Source organism: Condylura cristata, unplaced genomic scaffold, assembly GCF_000260355.1.
Source record: "Condylura cristata isolate star-nosed mole 26May11 unplaced genomic scaffold, ConCri1.0 scaffold00008, whole genome shotgun sequence".
Classification (NCBI taxonomy): Eukaryota; Metazoa; Chordata; class Mammalia; order Eulipotyphla; family Talpidae; genus Condylura; species Condylura cristata.
The window spans coordinates 19,576,547-19,593,160 of record NW_004567109.1 but is presented as its reverse complement, the minus strand read 5'-3'; the positions used below and the strand labels follow the sequence as shown (position 1 = coordinate 19,593,160).

General features: G+C 58.4%; 1 protein-coding gene across 1 annotated transcript; it reads left to right on the top strand.

Annotated features, from left to right (window-relative positions):
• Window positions 1–569: 569 nt before the first annotated feature.
• On the top strand, window positions 570–15,736 carry LOC101618266 (ephrin type-A receptor 10). Its single transcript, XM_012722105.1, has 12 exons — window positions 570–815; window positions 3,430–3,601; window positions 7,122–7,230; window positions 10,373–10,455; window positions 10,593–10,718; window positions 11,612–11,797; window positions 12,162–12,223; window positions 12,434–12,637; window positions 12,941–13,090; window positions 13,311–13,504; window positions 14,048–14,203; window positions 14,332–15,736. Exons 1-12 carry the CDS (start codon window positions 570–572, stop codon window positions 14,444–14,446), a joined length of 1,803 nt encoding a protein of 600 aa, XP_012577559.1. The 3' UTR covers window positions 14,447–15,736.
• Window positions 15,737–16,614: the final 878 nt, after the last annotated feature.

The following is a 16,614-nucleotide window of genomic DNA, read 5'->3' as shown; positions in this document are numbered from 1 at the left end:
CCTTGCTGTATTCATTTACTAGTTCTAACTGTGTGTGTGTAATCTTTGGGTTTTCTCCATAAAAGATAATGTCATTGTGGACAGAGATAATGTTACTTCTCTCTTTTCATTCTGGGTGCCTTTTTTTTTTTTTTTTTGTCTTGGGTATCCTTGTCTTGTTCCTGATCTTAGCAGGAACTGTTCATTCTTTCAATCTTGAGTAAGATTTCAGCTGTGATCTTTTCTTATATGGCCTTTAGAGAGGTCATTTCCTTTTATTCCTAATTTGTTGGGTATTTTACTTCTTGACATAGTTAAGTAGGTGACCTTCCAGCCTCTTGTGATCTCTAATGTCTCCAAATCACAGAAAGTATAGAAAGAGCCTGGGGGCTTGGAACCAGCCATGCTGAGGGAAGTTGGAGTGTAGGGGTGGGCAACACTTGAGGTCTGTGCTTCTCCCCACCACCCCTTTTCCCAGCCAGTGAAGTGCAGAGCTATGGGGCGCAAGAGGCCTCCTTCCCACAGTCACAGACTGAACCCCTCAGGTTCCACTCAGGGACTTCCCTGCCGGCCCCACAATCCCTGTGGCCATGCCCCCCGGGCTTTCAAGCCCCCCTGCCCTGCTCATGTCCCACTCCACTGCCCCTTGGCCCAGCCCCAAGCCTAGATCTGTGCCCAAAATATCACCTTACTTACTGTCAGGCCCCTGGGAGGAGGATGAGATCCGCAGGGACCGGGTGGAGCCCCAGAGTGTGTCCCTGTCCTGGAGGGAGCCCATCCCTGCTGGTGTCCCTGGGGCCAACAGCACGGAGTATGAGATCCGCTACTATGAGAAGGTAAGTGAGGCTGGGGGGGGGGGGGGGGGCGCAGACTCTGGTCTGCCTGCTCTCCTGCTGGGCTAAAGTTCTTCCTGAGGTGTCCCCCAGCCTCCTGAGAGGCCTCCCAGGCTCAGGCCTTCTTCCCGTGCCCTCCATACCGGGGACCCTGCTCTTCCTCTCTCCCTCTGGTCTCCAGGCACCACCAATCATCTCCATTTTGACCACTTTACTAGGTGGCTTTCTCTGGGACTGATTCAGATTTTATGTGGTCAAAGCCAAACATGCAATTTGCAGAACCCCTCTTAGGAGAAAGAATGCAGGAATACCGTGTTTCAAGTTTTGCTTAGACATGGCACAACCATGGGAGCACCCTGCTAGGTCAGGAGGTATGCTGGGGCCAAGGTGTGCTGGCAGGTGTCTGACAGACAGCTCTCCAGAACCATGCAAGTATGAATTATTGCTCCAATTTTACTTTTACATAAAGGACTTGTAACCTATCGCCTACAAGTATTAATTTGAAATATACCGTGCTCCTCACTGTAAACACCACATAACCAAGTGATTCCCACAGGACGCTTTGGCCGGTTTCTGCTGAGCTTCTCTGTTTGCCGTCAACCTCTGACTACAGATCAACCCTGATTTGACAAATGGCGTTCTAGCCCAATCTCTTTTCTCCATAAATGTATTATCTTTAAATCTGATACGTAAGCTCCTGCTTCTCACCTTGGAGCAAATTTAGTTCATTAAAGCGAAGCTTGTCTTCAGCTTCAGCACTCCACATTTCAGATGTCACTCACTCCTCAGGGATTTGAGGGATTTCTCTGCTGAATCATAGAGTGACCTTTGAAATCTGCAGGTATGTTGAGAACTGTGTATTGGGGGAGCAGCCAGTTGAACAGGAAGAAAGAGTGTCTCCAGAGTCACTGGTGGGTGCGTGACCTGGGTGCTATTGGCTGAGGTGGAGAGCCGCTGAGGAAGAGAGCAGGTTTGGGGCAAGATGGTGAGCTTGGTTTTGCTCGGGTCAGCCAGGGGGCCTCGGGACATCCAGGTGGACTTGAAAGTTTGAAACCCAAAGGAGCGGTTTGAACTGGAGAGTGAGAGTTGGGAGTTTGCTGCATAGAGATGGCAGCTAAAGCTAGAGGGCCCCAAGAAGTGACACAGGAAGGGAATGTAGGTGAGAAGGTGACAAGACAGAGCTCTGAGGAACCCTGATGTATGGGAGGCAGCAGTGAAGGGACTGGGAAAGGGCTCAGCATGCATTGTTGCTTAGAAGGGACTCACAGAATGGAGACTTAGGGTCACAGCACGGACAATTCCAGACTGAGAGGGTTGGATGCTCCAAGGCCTTAGGGGGTACGTTTCTAGGGAACCAAAGCCCTTGAGGAAAAAAGCTAGATTAAAAAAGGGCAGTATTGGGCCCTCCCTGGTGGTGCAGTGAGTTAAAACACAGCACTGAGAAGCTAAAGCCACTTCAGCATGAGTTCGATCCCCGCCCCAGAGGTGACCCACATTGCACAGCAGACCTCTCCTGACCCGCCCGCTGCTCCCCTCAGCAGTGTACTTTGTCGTTGGCCTGTTCTGCTCCCCATTTATCTCTGGTGAAGCCTCTTAACCCCTGTACTTCTGGCTTGTACCCCAGCTCTATATGCATAAATAAATAAAACCGTAAAAAAAAGAAAAGGGGCAGTATTTAGAAGACTCTTGGAGTGTCTCTCATGGAGCCCAGTGACGGCAGTATTGCAGGCCTGCGAGCACCACCCCCCTCCACCCCTCTCCCCAGCAGTCCAGCCTCCTCTGCACGGTCAAAGCTGCCAGCTTGCCAGTGCTGCTCCATCCTTTCCCCAAACCCCTTCCCTGGGTCCTGCAGCCTTTGTCTCCCCACCTTTCAGGGGGTTGTTGAGGCTCCTGGAAGGGGAGTTCTGATTGGCCTGATGTGGCTCAGAGTCTGCCCTGTCCCTGAATATCATGACCTAGGTCTGGGACCACAGGCTATCAGGGAGGTGACCTTCTGGGGACTGTGAGCATGACAAGGGCTCAAATAAGGGGGTGTGGGCAGAGTGGAAATGTTGGGCACAGCTCCGGTACACACCATGATCAGATGTGTTAGGGTAGCTTGCAGTGGCACAAGACCCAGAGGAGTTCAGGAGGCGCCACCTGACCTTTCCTTGGAAACACTGCAGGAGGCGCTTCCTGAGAGCCAGCACAGTGGCTGCCCAGGGAGCAGCCTCACTCCTGGGGCTACAGTCTCTCTGTCCCTGTCCTGATCTGTGAAAGATAAAGATACTGCCTGTGCTTATGTGCCCCAGGCAGCTGAGCACCACCTGAGGACCTGAGGACTCCTGCAGGCCCCCCAGGGCCAGGAGGGTCAGGCTCTTTCTTACTGTCCCTCTGAGGGATCAGGCCCAGCCCCATCCTGCCCACCAGCCCCTGAGGGCCATTGCCCTGTTATCCCTGAGAAGGATCTGGCGCCTTCTCTAAGGTTTCTCAGAGTCGGAGGTGGCTGTTCTGAGTGTGGGCACGTGTGGTGGACAAGGCAGGACAACCCGAGTCAGGTTCTTCCACCCAGCTCACAGACCTTCCCTGGTTCTCCCAGGAGCGAGAATCTGGGCCTCACTTCTTGGTTCCTCCCCAGGGTCAGAGTGAGCAGACATACTCCACAGTGAAGACGGGGGCGCCTGCGGTCACGGTCACCAACCTGAAGCCGGCCACACGCTACGTCTTTCACATCCGGGCGGCCTCCCCGGGGCCCTCCTGGGAGACACAGAGCTTCAACCCCAGCATTGAAGTGCAGACTCCAGGGGAGGGTGAGTGTCATGTGTGCAAGGGCAGAGGGGCCTGCACAGAGACAGGAGGCTGGGCAGGGAGACAAGTGGGTGGGGACTTATCTGTGCAATCAGAGGAGCCTGCAGAAACAGTTACACCCTAATCAATGGGCGTATGTGGAACCTACCTATCAGTACCTGCTCACTGGTGTGAATTGGGCTGGGTGCCTGTCCTGAGCTCACTGGGGGAGCAGCTGGTGTCTCCTTTCCCCCCAAGCCTCTTCCCTGGCCTTTGTCTCCCCACCTTTCAGGGGGTTGTTGAGGCTCCTGGAGGGGGAGTTCTGATTGGCCTGACGTGGCTCAGAGTCTGCCCTGTCCCTGAATATCATGACCTAGGTCTGGGACCACTGGCCTCTTAGGGCCTCTAGGACCTCTGCCAGGCCCCAGGCCTGCTCCCTCATCCCTGCCATCTTCTCGGGAGAAGCGCTAGTCTTGTTACTGTTGAGCAGCTTTCTCTCTGCCATGGTACAGACCCAAGTATGGGCTGCCATCCCCAAGCCAAGTAAGCCTTAGGGCATGAAGACCCTCCGCTGGAGGTTGGGGGACCTGCAGGGGGTGCCCCGCAGCAAAACAAGCAAACAAAATGAGAACTGTACATGCTCAGGGAGCAAACTGTGTGGTACGTGACTCAGCTCTCAATAAAGCAAAATCACACGCGAACATGAGCCCCCAGTCTCCGGCACCGTGTTCCCCCTCGTCCTTTTCCTTCCTGCCCCTGGTTCTCTTCTCCCTTCCCGCCCAAGCGGCCTATCACGCAGCCGGCATAGCAGTCAGCTCTCCCTTTTGTTGTTTTGGCTGCTGCTAGCCCAGCCCTCAGGGTCTCACCTCTATCTACCCCAAGCAGCTCATGAAAGTATTTTCCTGGACAAAGGCAGTTCCCCCTAAGAGGCATTCTGGCACCAGCTGTCAAGATAATAATTCTTTCCAACCTGCTACATGAGTCTAATCCAAGATAGGAAGAGCTCCGAGCCCAAAGGGACATGAGGATAAAATGTTGAGGGGGTTTGAGTTCTGGGAAGGAAGACAGCACTTCTTGCTTGAATGCCTGTCTGTGCCAGCGCCCAGCCAGGTGCTGGCAAGGGGAGATTAGAGCTCTGTCTTGAAGTCTGAGGACTGCTGAAATGTGTAGATGTGGGCAGGGGGCATTCTGGGTAGAGGATGTCCTTTCAGCAAAGGCCTGTGGGTGTCACTGGAGTGGGGAGGGCGGTAGGAGCCGTGCTTGCTGGAGGAGAGGGGCAGCTGGTTCATCCACTGGGTGCTTCTCAGTGCCACTGCTCAGCCCCAGCCTCCTTCCTGTGGCCTGGCTGTGAGGGATGGGTCTCCTACTCTGCAAAGCACTATTTTCAGGGCACAGTGACCCCCCAAATCGGGGTCACAATGAAGGGTCAGGCTTCCTCATGGTATTAGGTGTCTATTGCTGTTGATAGATGGCCCCAAACTTAGCAACTGAAAACATCAGGCAGGTGTTATGTCATCGTCTCTGTGGTTTGGGTCAGGGGTGCCCCTTAGCGAGGAATCACTTGACACAGGGTCTCTCCCATCGCTGCAGGTAGGTGTCCCTGGGAGGCTGTTTGCCGGGTGGCACACAGTTCCTTATGGGCTTTTCCCGAGACTACTAGATGCTTTTTCACTCAGTGAGAGAGAGCAGGAGGGTGCTCAAGACCGAAGCCACAGTCCGTTGTCACCTACTTTGGAAGTGACACCTTGTCACTTTTGTCCTATTGTGTTCATTAGACAGTAGCGACCCTGCCTGGCCCTCACTTGAGAGAATGACTGCCAGGAGGGTCATCCAGAACCATGTCAGTTGCCTGCTACTACTGCCTGATCACCATCCTCCACTTCCGTGTCCACTGGGCCACTGTCTTTCAAACAGCCCTTGGCCATTCCACCTGCTCCTGCACCAGCCACACCCTGGACACCCTGTTCCTCACCTCTGGAAATGTGGCTCTGAAATCCCCCCTTTGACCTTGGCTTCGCTGGCCTGTAGTCAACATCAGACCCTCCTCACTCGCTCTGTGACACCCTAATAACAACTCCGACAGCATCTCCCAGGCTCTCCACCCCCTGACCCCACACCCATCTCTACCCAGGCACCACAGAGCCTCTGGGCAGCCCCTCCGACCCCTCCAGTCCCTCTGGCTTCCCCCTTGCCTCTCCTCTTGCTCACCAGTACTGCCCTCACTCACTGCCCTCACTCGAGACAGGCATAATCCCCACCTTGCAGGTTCCCAGAACCCATCGCCTCTGCCCCACCCTGGGGTCTACATGCAGAGGTGTGTCTTTGTAATCTCAATGCAGCCTGCTCGGCACTTCCCCCACTCTCTGGAGTTACACCAGCCCCCCCTCTGCGAGGCTCCTCTTCCCATCTCCCCACCCAGCCCACAGGCACCTGGTTCCTTCCCCCATGCAGGCCGGGGCCCCGCCCTACTGCTCCTGGCTGGCTCCACCACCAGGAGCCGGCAAACTCTTGGCCTAGCTTCCAGAGCCATCCGCGCCCCAACTGGCTTCTGGGGTTCCTCCTGGCCTCCAGCTCCCGTCTTGCCTCTCCCCTGCGTTAGTCTGGTTTCTCGCTGTGGGATGGCTTACTGCTTCCTGGGCCCAGCACACGCTTCTCAGCACCATCCCCCACCTCTCCGTCTACCAATCCATGCAGTGGCGCCTCTTCTGAGACTCTTTCCTCCTTGGCTTTACAAAGAAAGGATTGTGCTTCTGCCGAGCTCTGCTCATTTCTCTTTCCTTTTTCATTCTAGAGTTAAGATTTTTGTCTCCCCCAACAGTCTGTACACTCCTCCAGGGCAGGAGTCCTGGCTCATTCATCACTGTCTCCCAGTACTCACATCAGCCTGGCACATATGTTGGAAGCATGGATGGCTGGGTGGGTGGGTGGCTGGGTGGGTGGTAGGTGCATGGGAGGATGAGTGGATGGATTGCGCTGAGAGCCCCGGGCTCTCTGGGCTCCTTAGCAGGGAAAACGGTTCAAAGCGAGGCTTTTAGAAGCAGGTTCATGCTCTATTAACTGTGTAACTTTGGGCAGATTATACAGTTCTCCTTGGCCTCAGTTTCTTCATTTACAAAATGGGACAATAACACCTCACAGGTTTGCCATGAGGATGAAACAGGAACATTTAGTTAAGGCAGTGTCTTGAGTGGAGTAGGTGTGCATTAAATATTCGTTCTCACTGTCACTACTGTCGCTGGTAAGGACTGGAGCCAGAGAGCTACATTCGCCCTGCCCCTGCCCATCTCAAAGGCAGGCTGAGTTCTGCCGAGCTACCCTGCTCATGGGAGGGAGGCTGCGGGGGTGGAGGTTTCCTGCCCTTCCAGAGGCAGTATCTGCAGGTGTTGCTGTGGTTGGTGCGGTGCCTGGGCACCCCTGCTGATGGGAGGCAGGGCTAGCAGAGGGGGCTGTGGGGATCGCGCTGTGGGGGGACAGGAGCCTGTCGTAGGGCTTACCCACAAGCCTGGTCCTCTGTCTGCCTCAACCTCATGGTTTTCCTCCCAGCTGCCTCGGGGTCCAGAGACCAGAGCCCCGCCGTGGTTGTCACCGTGGTGACCATCTCAGCCCTCCTCGTCCTGGGCTCCGTGATGAGCGTGCTGGCCATTTGGAGGAGGTAGGTGGCTGTCCCAGCATGACCGACCCCTGCGTCCCTAACCCGCGGCCCTGGGGATCTGCAGGGGCGCACGTGCGGATTCGCGCATGCGCACACACCGCTGGGTAGAAAGGCTGCTCCGGCCCGTCCCTCCCCCACTCGCTGCTCCTGCAGCTAGCTCAGCGCTCAGGGATGAAGGGGATTTAGCTCCTTAACTCATTAAATGTCGGAAGGCATCACTAAGGATGGAATCAAGCTCCGGCTGCACCGGTGTGATTAGGATTCTCCTGGGGTGCTCAGAGGCCCAAGCCCCTGCCCCCGAGGGATCTGGGGGCCCTAGAACACAGGCAAAGAGAAGAAAGGCAGAAATTGTTGGTGTCTGTGTGTGGGAGCCGAGGACAGGGAGGCAAACCCAGAAAGCTGGAATCCCCCACCTCCCAGCTAAAAAGCTTGCAGGAGAGTTGGGGGGGGGGTTGGGGAAGGTAATGGGAGGGTGGGAGGAGGGGAAGTTGCGGAGCTTGAGTGGCTCAGAGAAGATCGGAGCCCCAGGGCACAGTGGGGGCCTCATGGCAGGTGTCTCCCCCTTCCCTGGGCCACACTGGTGGAGGCACCTGCATGCCTGTGGCTACTTCCAGGTGGGGGATGGGAAGCATGCTTGGGGTGGAACACTGTCAGCATCCCAGAACTGCCTGTGGATTGCAGGACAGCGAGCATTCATTGGCGCTGCCTGCGTGTCTGGCCTTGAAGGAGGCCCTAGAATTGAGTGGGGAGGAGGGGGCCTTGTCCTGAGGGTCCAGGGCTGGGGCAGCGCTGCCTGTGCACGAGGAGGCAGGACAAGAGTAGCAGTAACTTCCTCACGGGGCTTCAGAGTTCATCAGCGGGGCTCAGCCGTGGCAGGAGCCAAGAGCATCTTGTCCTAGCTGTGAGCATCGGGGCTCCTGGAGGCAGAGGAAGGTACAAGAGGAGGTAAGCAAGGAACACCCCTCTGGCAGACTCCGGAGGACAAGAGCCACTGCTGAGGAGGGCCTGAGAGGAATGCACAGGGTGGGCATTTCAGAGCCTGCGAAAGTCACCTGCATGGCACTGGGGACATATCCAACTGGCGCCCTTGGGCAGACACCTCCCCCAGCCTGACTGGCCGGACTCTGCAGTCTGGGAACATGGCTCACACTGTCCCCCCCCTCTCAGAATCACTGACCTGCCCTACACAGTCTCTAACCTCTAGCTTCACTCCCCCTGCAGCCCCCCCTCCTGGAGTACCCCACTTCTCACTAGAAGGTGTCAGTCAGCGGGGGCCTTGGCTTCTCGTTTCCTTTAAGCATGCGTCTCTGCCGCTCTGTCCACTCAGCCTTGTCCTCTCATTTCTCGCCTTTCCTGGAGGTCCTGTTGTCCCCTGTCTTCTGTAGCCATTGGATGACACCCCTTGGTGCCTCAGTTCTTTGACTTCCTCATCCCCAAAGCCCTCCTCCATGTTGTCACACAGACCTGCCTCCGTCCCAGATACTCTTGCCCTGCAGACCCCGCCTGAAGCTTACTCCCTCAGCCATGTGTGGTCCCTGCTCCATAACTTCATCTCGACCCCTCCGCACCAGCCACTCCCACTTTCTGGTCTCTAGGAGGCGCTTGCCCAGCCAGGAGCAGCCTTCACTGACCGGAGCCCCATTCCTTGCTAGCCTCCAGGGACCATTACTATTTTAAATGGCTCCTCACCCCCACATAATAGCTCATCTTTATCCAGTGCTTGGCAACTGTGCTGTCAAGTGGGGGCTGTCTTTAGCTCATTTTTTTCATTTTTAAAGATCTATTTATTTGTGCATACAAGAGCTGAGGTGTAGGCCACAGGTGCAGGGAGGTGAGAGGATTTACCAGAGACAGAGTGGGGAGCAGAACAGGCTGACTGAAAAGTACACTGCTGAGGGGAGCAGCGGGCGGGTCAGGAGAGGTCTGCCGTGCCATGTGTGTCACCTCCCTGGCTGGGGATCAAACTCAGGCTGCAGTGGCTGCTGATAGCTTCATAGTGTTGCGCTTTAACCCCTGTGCAACCAGGGAGGGCCCTACCCCAACTTTACTAAAGAGAAAACCAGACTACCGGGTCCCAATGCTGCCGAGTGAGGCGGTGGGCAGCCAGTCAGACAGGCTCCCAAGCCCGCTGGTAACCACCCATTGTGACCACTTCCATGCAGGCCCCTCCCCTTTCCCTGGTCCTATGCAACCAGTGGCCTGCCAGTGCCCCTAATCCCAGTCCTGCCTCCTCCTGTGCCTGGCTCCCCTGCTCCCCTCCTTACCCCGAGTCTCAGTGTTGGGGGGTTTCAGACTTGTTCCCGGTCCCCTTTCTCAGGCCCTACCCTCTCTCTGGGCCATGCTTAGGGCTCCAGGTTTGTATACTCAGAGCAGACCTCTCTCCAATCCTGACACACACATACCTCACACCCGAGGCACTGACCCTCCTTGCCTGTCCCTTCCCTGGGGCACACTGCCTTCTTTTGGGAAGACTAAGATGTCCAGACACGGACTCTCCTCACCCCATCTCGGTGGATCACACCACCATAAGTTGGGCAGTCCCAACCTTGTGAATCATTCCTGCCTCTCCCCCTTCCTTCTAGCACCCTGCAAGACCATGGCCCTGTCTCCTGAACATCCCTGCTGTCCTCTCACTTACCACTGTGTCCACGGCCACCCATGGCCTGAGCCGCCACTGTCTCCTGTGGGGGTGCAGCAGCAGTCATCCCTGCCTCCCCAGTCTGTGACTTTGTGGACTTGATGTGGTCCCTCGATCCATGGGGGCTCTAGCTCAGGGAGCCCCTGTTGAGGGCCTGGGCTAGTCGGATTGATCAGTTATGTGTTCCCACGGCACCCCCTTCACCTCTGTAGTTAGTTCATTCTCAGTGGTCGGGTGGGAAGCTGTCCCCGAGTGTGAGGTCACCTGTCGCATTCGCCTGCGGGGGACGGGGAAGTTATGGCTGAGAGTCAGGGTGTGGACTTGGGAGCCTGTGGGCTTGGGAGGCTGTTTGTGGACATAACTGCTGGGCAGGCATTAGACCGGGATGGCTGGGGTCCTATGTGTGCTGTGGGGAGCAGCTTTCAAACCTGCAGGAAAGAAGGTCTGTCCCTGGGGCACAACTCCTTCTAAGAGGTGCCTCCTTGGGTGCTGCTGGGCTTAAAGAACCACTCTGCACACCCCTAGGCCCTGCAGCTACGGCAAAGGAGGTCGGGATGCCCATGACGAGGAGGAGCTGTATTTCCACTGTGAGTTGACTGGGCCGGGGCTGGGGGGCAAGAGCTCACTTCTCAGCCCTCTTCCTGCTGCTAGTATATAACCCCCACTCCACCTGTCATGACGGCCTCCTGCCTCAGGCCCTCCCCTTCTCTCTCTGCCCTCCCAGTCAAAGTCCCCACACGCCGCACGTTCTTGGACCCGCAGAGCTGTGGAGATCCGCTGCAGGCTCTCCATCTGTTTGCCAAAGAGCTGGATGCAAAGAGCGTCACGCTGGAGAAGAGCCTTGGAGCAGGCAAGCAGGGACTCTGGAGTCTGGTCCCTGGGAAGCCCTCCCCCCACCTGGAAGTCCCCCCGCACCCCATTCCTCCCTGCCCAGGAAGCCCCTCCTGCACGTGGAGCCATCTGTGACCCTGCCTTCCTGCCCTCTCCCTGCCCTCTCCAAGGCCACAGAGATGGCTCCAGTCAGGCCCTTTCAGAGCTGCCTCTCAGACGCCAAGGCCCTTCAGTCCCAGGCTTCAGCTGGGGGCCCACACACCTGGTCCCAGTCCTGGCTCCACCACCGCTGTGTGCTGAGGGCCATCTCCCGGTCTTCTGCTCTGAGTCTCAGTCTCTGTGTACAGACACAGTATCCACCTCAGGTGAAGCTGATGTGGGGACTGGGCAGTACTCAGCCACACCTGGAGGTCAGCGCGCTAAGGCTGCCCATGAATCAGCTGGCTGCCTCTCTTCCTGTCTCTGAGCCCTGGCCCCTGCACGCAGAGAAGGCAGCCACATTCACCAGGAGCCGGGGGCTGTTCAGATGCGGGAGAGAAGCCCGGCAGGGCAATGAGGCAGGGCAGGTGTCGTCTTCTTGGGCCACACTTGGCTCCAGGAGCCTCTGGTGCCCAGGCAATGTGCAGTGCACTCTCTCCGGGGCATTGGACCCTCCTGCTGAGGCAGACAGGGAGGGGGGACGGTCCCCACTTCACAGAGAAGAAAGTTGGGCCAAGAGAAGGAAAGAGAGATAAAGCCCTCATCTCGCTGCAGATGCTCACCTTCCCAGGACTTGAGCAGGCCTGCTGAGTCCCTGCCCAGAGAAGGCCCCTGGCCCAGGGTTGCTTTTCCCTCTGCTCAGCTGTCCAACTTGTCTGGAAGGTGACCTTGGGAAGGGGGCAAGGGTGTTGAGGTGCAGCTGTTTCCTCACAGGCCGCTTTGGGGAGCTGTGCTGTGGCTGCCTGCAGCTCCCCGGGCGCCAGGAGCTCCCAGTGGCCGTGCACACTCTGAGGGAGGGCTGCTCGGACGCCCAGAGGCTCAGCTTCCTAGCCGAGGCCCTCACTCTGGGCCAGTTCGACCATAGCCATGTCCTGCGACTGGAGGGTGTCGTCACCCGAGGTAGGGCCCAGCACCCATGAGTGAGGGGTTGTGGGGAAAGGCTGCTCCTGTGTGCCCCGGTCCTTCCCCCAGCTGTCCCACATGGGAAGGAGGCCTCAGGGTGACCCCTGATCTGGACATGACCTGTCTGACTTGTGGTGACTCTGCTGGACCTTAGCACGCTCTTCGCAGCTCCTGACCTTGCCCTTGTCCCCTCCAGAGGGCGCCGCTTTTGGGTTTCCACAAAGCTGCCTGAGCTTGAGGGTGGCAAGATTAGGGGGGCTTGACCTCGGTTCTGGACAACTTGGCCTAGCCTGGGGCCCTGATAGGGGGGAGCCTGAGGGCTGCAGGCAACTTAATGCCCACGCCTTCTCTCTGAGCAAAGGAAGCAACCTGATGATTGTCACCGAGTACATGAGCCTTGGCGCCCTGGACGGCTTTCTCAGGGTGAGTGGCCTGGCCCTGGGGCAGCTATGACCGCACTACTCTTGGCCCTTCATTTTTGGGTTTGGTGGGGCTTGGGATTGGCTTCATTCTCGAAAGAGCGGCACTCTGGTGGCTCACAGGGCAAACTGAAGCCCAGAGAGGGCCAGTGACTTCCCTGGGCCACAGCGCCGGGGCCTGAGTAGGCAGCTTGGCCTTGGTCTCCTCCCACAGCGGCACGAGGGACAGCTGGTAGCGGGGCAGCTGATGGGGCTGCTGCCTGGGCTGGCCTCAGCCATGAAGTACCTGTCAGAGATGGGCTACGTGCACCGTGGCCTGGCGGCCCGCCGGGTCCTAGTTAGCAGCGACCTCGTGTGCAAAATCTCCGGCTTTGGGCGGGGACCCCGGGACCGAGCAGAGGCTGTCTACACCACCATGGTGAGGATGCCAGTCTCCCGGGCCAGCCCTCCTGCTCTGCTCTCGCCCATTAAACGGCGCCCAAATCCCACGGTCCCAGTCCTGCCTCTTGCCTGCTGCAGCAGGGTCATTTCCTGGCCCTGGCCCTGGCCCTGGCCCTGCTCCCACTGGGTCCTGAGTAGTGCCAGTTGAGGGTGCTGCCTGCATGCCTTCTCCAGACGTGCGTCCAGGAGGATGCTGGCGGGGCCGGGGCGGGGCTTGCGGGGAGAAGCCCCGGATGTGTCTCGGTCCCTTGCTGCCTCTGACCTGCCTGCCTGCCCTCAGAGTGGCCGGAGCCCGGCACTGTGGGCCGCCCCTGAGACGCTCCAGTTTGGCCACTTCAGCTCTGCCAGTGATGTGTGGAGCTTCGGTGTCGTCATGTGGGAGGTGATGGCCTTTGGGGAGCGGCCCTACTGGGACATGTCTGGCCAAGACGTGAGTGACCTGCGGCTCCAGTTCTTTGCCTTCTAATCCTTTTCCCCTCTGACCTCAGACCCCAGCTGTCTGACCCCTGACCTCCTAGCCTCAGGCCCCTCTTTATTCTTTATTCACTTCTGGTCCTGCCTGGCCATCATCTGAGTCTTCTTTGGGAGGGGATGTGTGTTTGGGTGTGACCTAAAGCCACCTGTCTGCCTCCCCCACCCCCACGGTCCAGGTGATCAAGGCCGTGGAGGATGGCTTCCGGCTGCCGCCCCCCAGGAACTGCCCCTCCCCCCTGCACCGGCTGATGCTTGACTGCTGGCAGAAGGATCCAGGTGAGCGGCCCAGATTCTCCCAGATCCACAGCATCCTGAGCAAGATGATGCAGGACCCAGAACCCCCGAAGTGTACCACGACCACCTGCCCCAGGTACAGCTGATAACTCACTGGTATATTCCCATCTATCCCCACCAGACCAGACACAGCCAACCTCTCACCTGCCCATGAATGATCTCCCCGACCCCACCTGTCCAAGTATGACTGCTTACCCAGTTGCCCTAGATAAGTCTAATACTCCCACCTGCCCCAGGCACCTGTAGCCTTTCAACCGTCTTAGTTACTTTTACTTGTCCTGGATTTTGCTTCACATACGCCAGGTACAGTGACCACTGTATGTGGGAATAGCTGTCCCAAATGCAGGTCTCCTCCCAAACTCTCCTGGGTATGTCCTGTCCCAGATACTCCCAGTGCTTTCGCTGGCTCAGATGCCCCCCGCTTGCCACCTGCCTATGTCGGAACCCTCACCAATTCTGAGAACGCCTGGCCCCCTGAGTGACCAGGTCAGCGCTGGTCACTGGGGCTCTGTCGCCCTCCACCTCCCCTGTCCCTTTGCCACGGGCCTCTTCTCAGCAGCATGACCAGGTCGGGCAGCACATCTGTGCTGTGGGTTGAGCACAGTTCCTCTGACGCCAGGCCTCCCACCCCGCTGGCGGACCGTGCCTTGTCCACCTTCCCGTCCTTTGGCTCCGTGGGCGCGTGGCTGGAGGCCCTGGACCTGTGCCGCTATAAGGACAGCTTCGCCGCAGCTGGCTACGGGAGCCTGGAGGCCGTGGCTGCCATGACTGCTCAGTGAGTCTGCAGAGCCAGCGACCCTGCCCCAGCCTGCGTGGCGGGCTCCGGGCGGCCCTGACTCCAGGCCCTCCCCAGGCCAGGCGAGATGCTTGAGCCCCCTGGGTCTGACCAGCCCTTCTTCTCAGGGACCTGGTGAGCCTGGGCATCTCCTCGGCGGACCATCAGGAGGCCCTCCTCAGCGGGATCAGCACCCTGCGGGCACGCGTCCTCCAGCTGCAGGGCCAGGGGGTCCAGGTGTGAGGGCTGCATGCTTCCGGCCTAGAGCCCAGTGGGACTCCAAGCTCAGCCCTGCCACGGATCCTGGCAAGCAGCACGCCCCCATGTACAGGCGAGCACCATCTTTTTCCACTTGGGCCCAGAGCTTGTTTGGGGCCACAGTCACCACCACCGCCCCCCTCACCATTTCATTGCCTCCCAGCCCCATTTGCCCAGTGTGAACACCTTGGCGGACACAGTCCTCCTGGAAAACTGGTTCAAGTCCCAGGGAGCATGCCTGAGGTAACAGCCAGAGGAAATGCAGGGTCTCTGAGTCAGGGTCTGGGCGGGGACGGCAGGTGTAGCTTTAAATTACCCAGTTCATGCTCTCTGTCTTCCACATCCACTGTGGTCTGGGGCCTCCTCCACTGACCCACTGCCAGGAGGCCACACAGGTCCCTGCTGGCTCCCATCCAACCTGGTAGTGCCCACAGTTATCCTGCTGGGCCCTGGAGGGGCAGGGTCCTTGGCTACCTGTGCTGGATCAGGCTCTGTCTCGACATTGGTCCACGGTCCAGGCAGCAAAGGTGGTGATGAGCTCGGGGTTGGACCCTAAGGGCCCTAGGTTCAGGAGCTGATTTCTGCTGCCCCTGCCCTTGGGCTGACAGTTCAGGTGAGCACGAGGATCCTGGCCGGACTGCTCCATGTCCTGGGGCTCCCCTGAGGCCCCTCGACCTCACCTTAGTATCCCTTTTATAAACTCCCTGGCTGGAGCGCCGGGAAGAACATGAGGGGATGGTGGCTGTGCTTTTCCAGACCGGGAGCCCAGTTTTATCCTAGGGCTCCAAGAACTTTGCTATCCAGCCGTGGGGCATGGCTGGGTCATGGGATGGATCTTCTCTCCCCAACATGCTGATCCAGCCCTCACCATAGCACGGTAAAGGCCCAGGCCCAGGGATCCGTCAGCGTCAAGGCTGGGGCTGGAGCCCCGTCCAGAGATGAGGCTGGCTCTGAAGAGTCTTGGTCCTGCCCTGTAACACCAACACTCGTCCCTGAGGCTGCCCAGGGGACTAGAGGAGGCTTCCTCCTGCAAGCTCCCTCCCTGGGACACCACTCAGCCTCCCGTGGTGGCCTGTTCCCACTCCGCTTCTGTGGCGCTCCGGCAGAAGTGGTCTCCCTGAGCTGACTGGAGAGTTTCTCCTCCAAAAGGGCTTCCTAGAAGTGGTGGTGACCAACTGAGGCTGGGATCTCGAGGGACAGCAGCAGGACGGCAGCGGCAGCTGGATCTGCATAGGGCCGTGGGCCGCGCTGGCTCAGGTCACCCCGAAGCAGGCCTGTGCTGGGTGGCTGTGTGGGGGTGGGGTGGGAAGGAGAAGCCTAGGGGTGGAGGGTAGGGGTGAGAGCCTCACCGTGCTGGCCCTCGGAGGGTTCAGACGGGTGGGGAGATGGACTCAGGCAAACAGTACCCAGGCCCCCTGGAAGACCCGGGGGTCAGTGGGCTGGAGGGCAGATGGGTGCTATCTTGAGCGTGGAGGTGGAGTGGCACCTGTAAGTTAAACAGGGCTTTGTGGGTGTGGGAGGGTTCTTTGGTTAGTCGCAGAAGGAGCCTGGGCCTGGGAGAGCCCAGAGTGGGGTGCGGCGCCCCATAGCAGTGCCTTGGCCTTGCCCTGCCAGTAGTTGTCCTTCTCAGAGTCTCCCACTTCCCACACCCCATCCCCTGAGCACCTGCCCCAGCTCAGTGACCTTGGAGTTGCAGGAGACAAGACTCCTGCCACTCCTAAGGGGGCTGGAGGGTCCCCTGCAGGCTTTCCCCACACCCACACCCCCCAGAAGCCTGGAAAGGACCCAGTGTGGGGATCAGCATCCTGTCTTGGGTAGAGAGGCTCCGCTCCCATCTCCAGCAGCATCAGAACATCGGTCATGCTCTAAAGGTCCGAGTCACCGCCTCCTCCCCCAGCTGTGCTGCAGAGGGCCCCTTGCTGTTGGCAGGACCTCGGTGTCCAGGGTAGATCTCCCTTCCCCTGAGGAGTGAGGTCCAGAATCCTGATGGGTACCAGGCCTCCCTGCCACAGGCGTGGCGTGATGTGGGGTGAGGCACTCTGGGAGCCCTCTATAGATCTATTTTTATATGGAACTTGTTCACTGGACAAAGGGAGGTGGCCTGTAACCCCTCAGAACCCCATTCTGAGCCCATCTAAGGAGGGGCTGGAGAG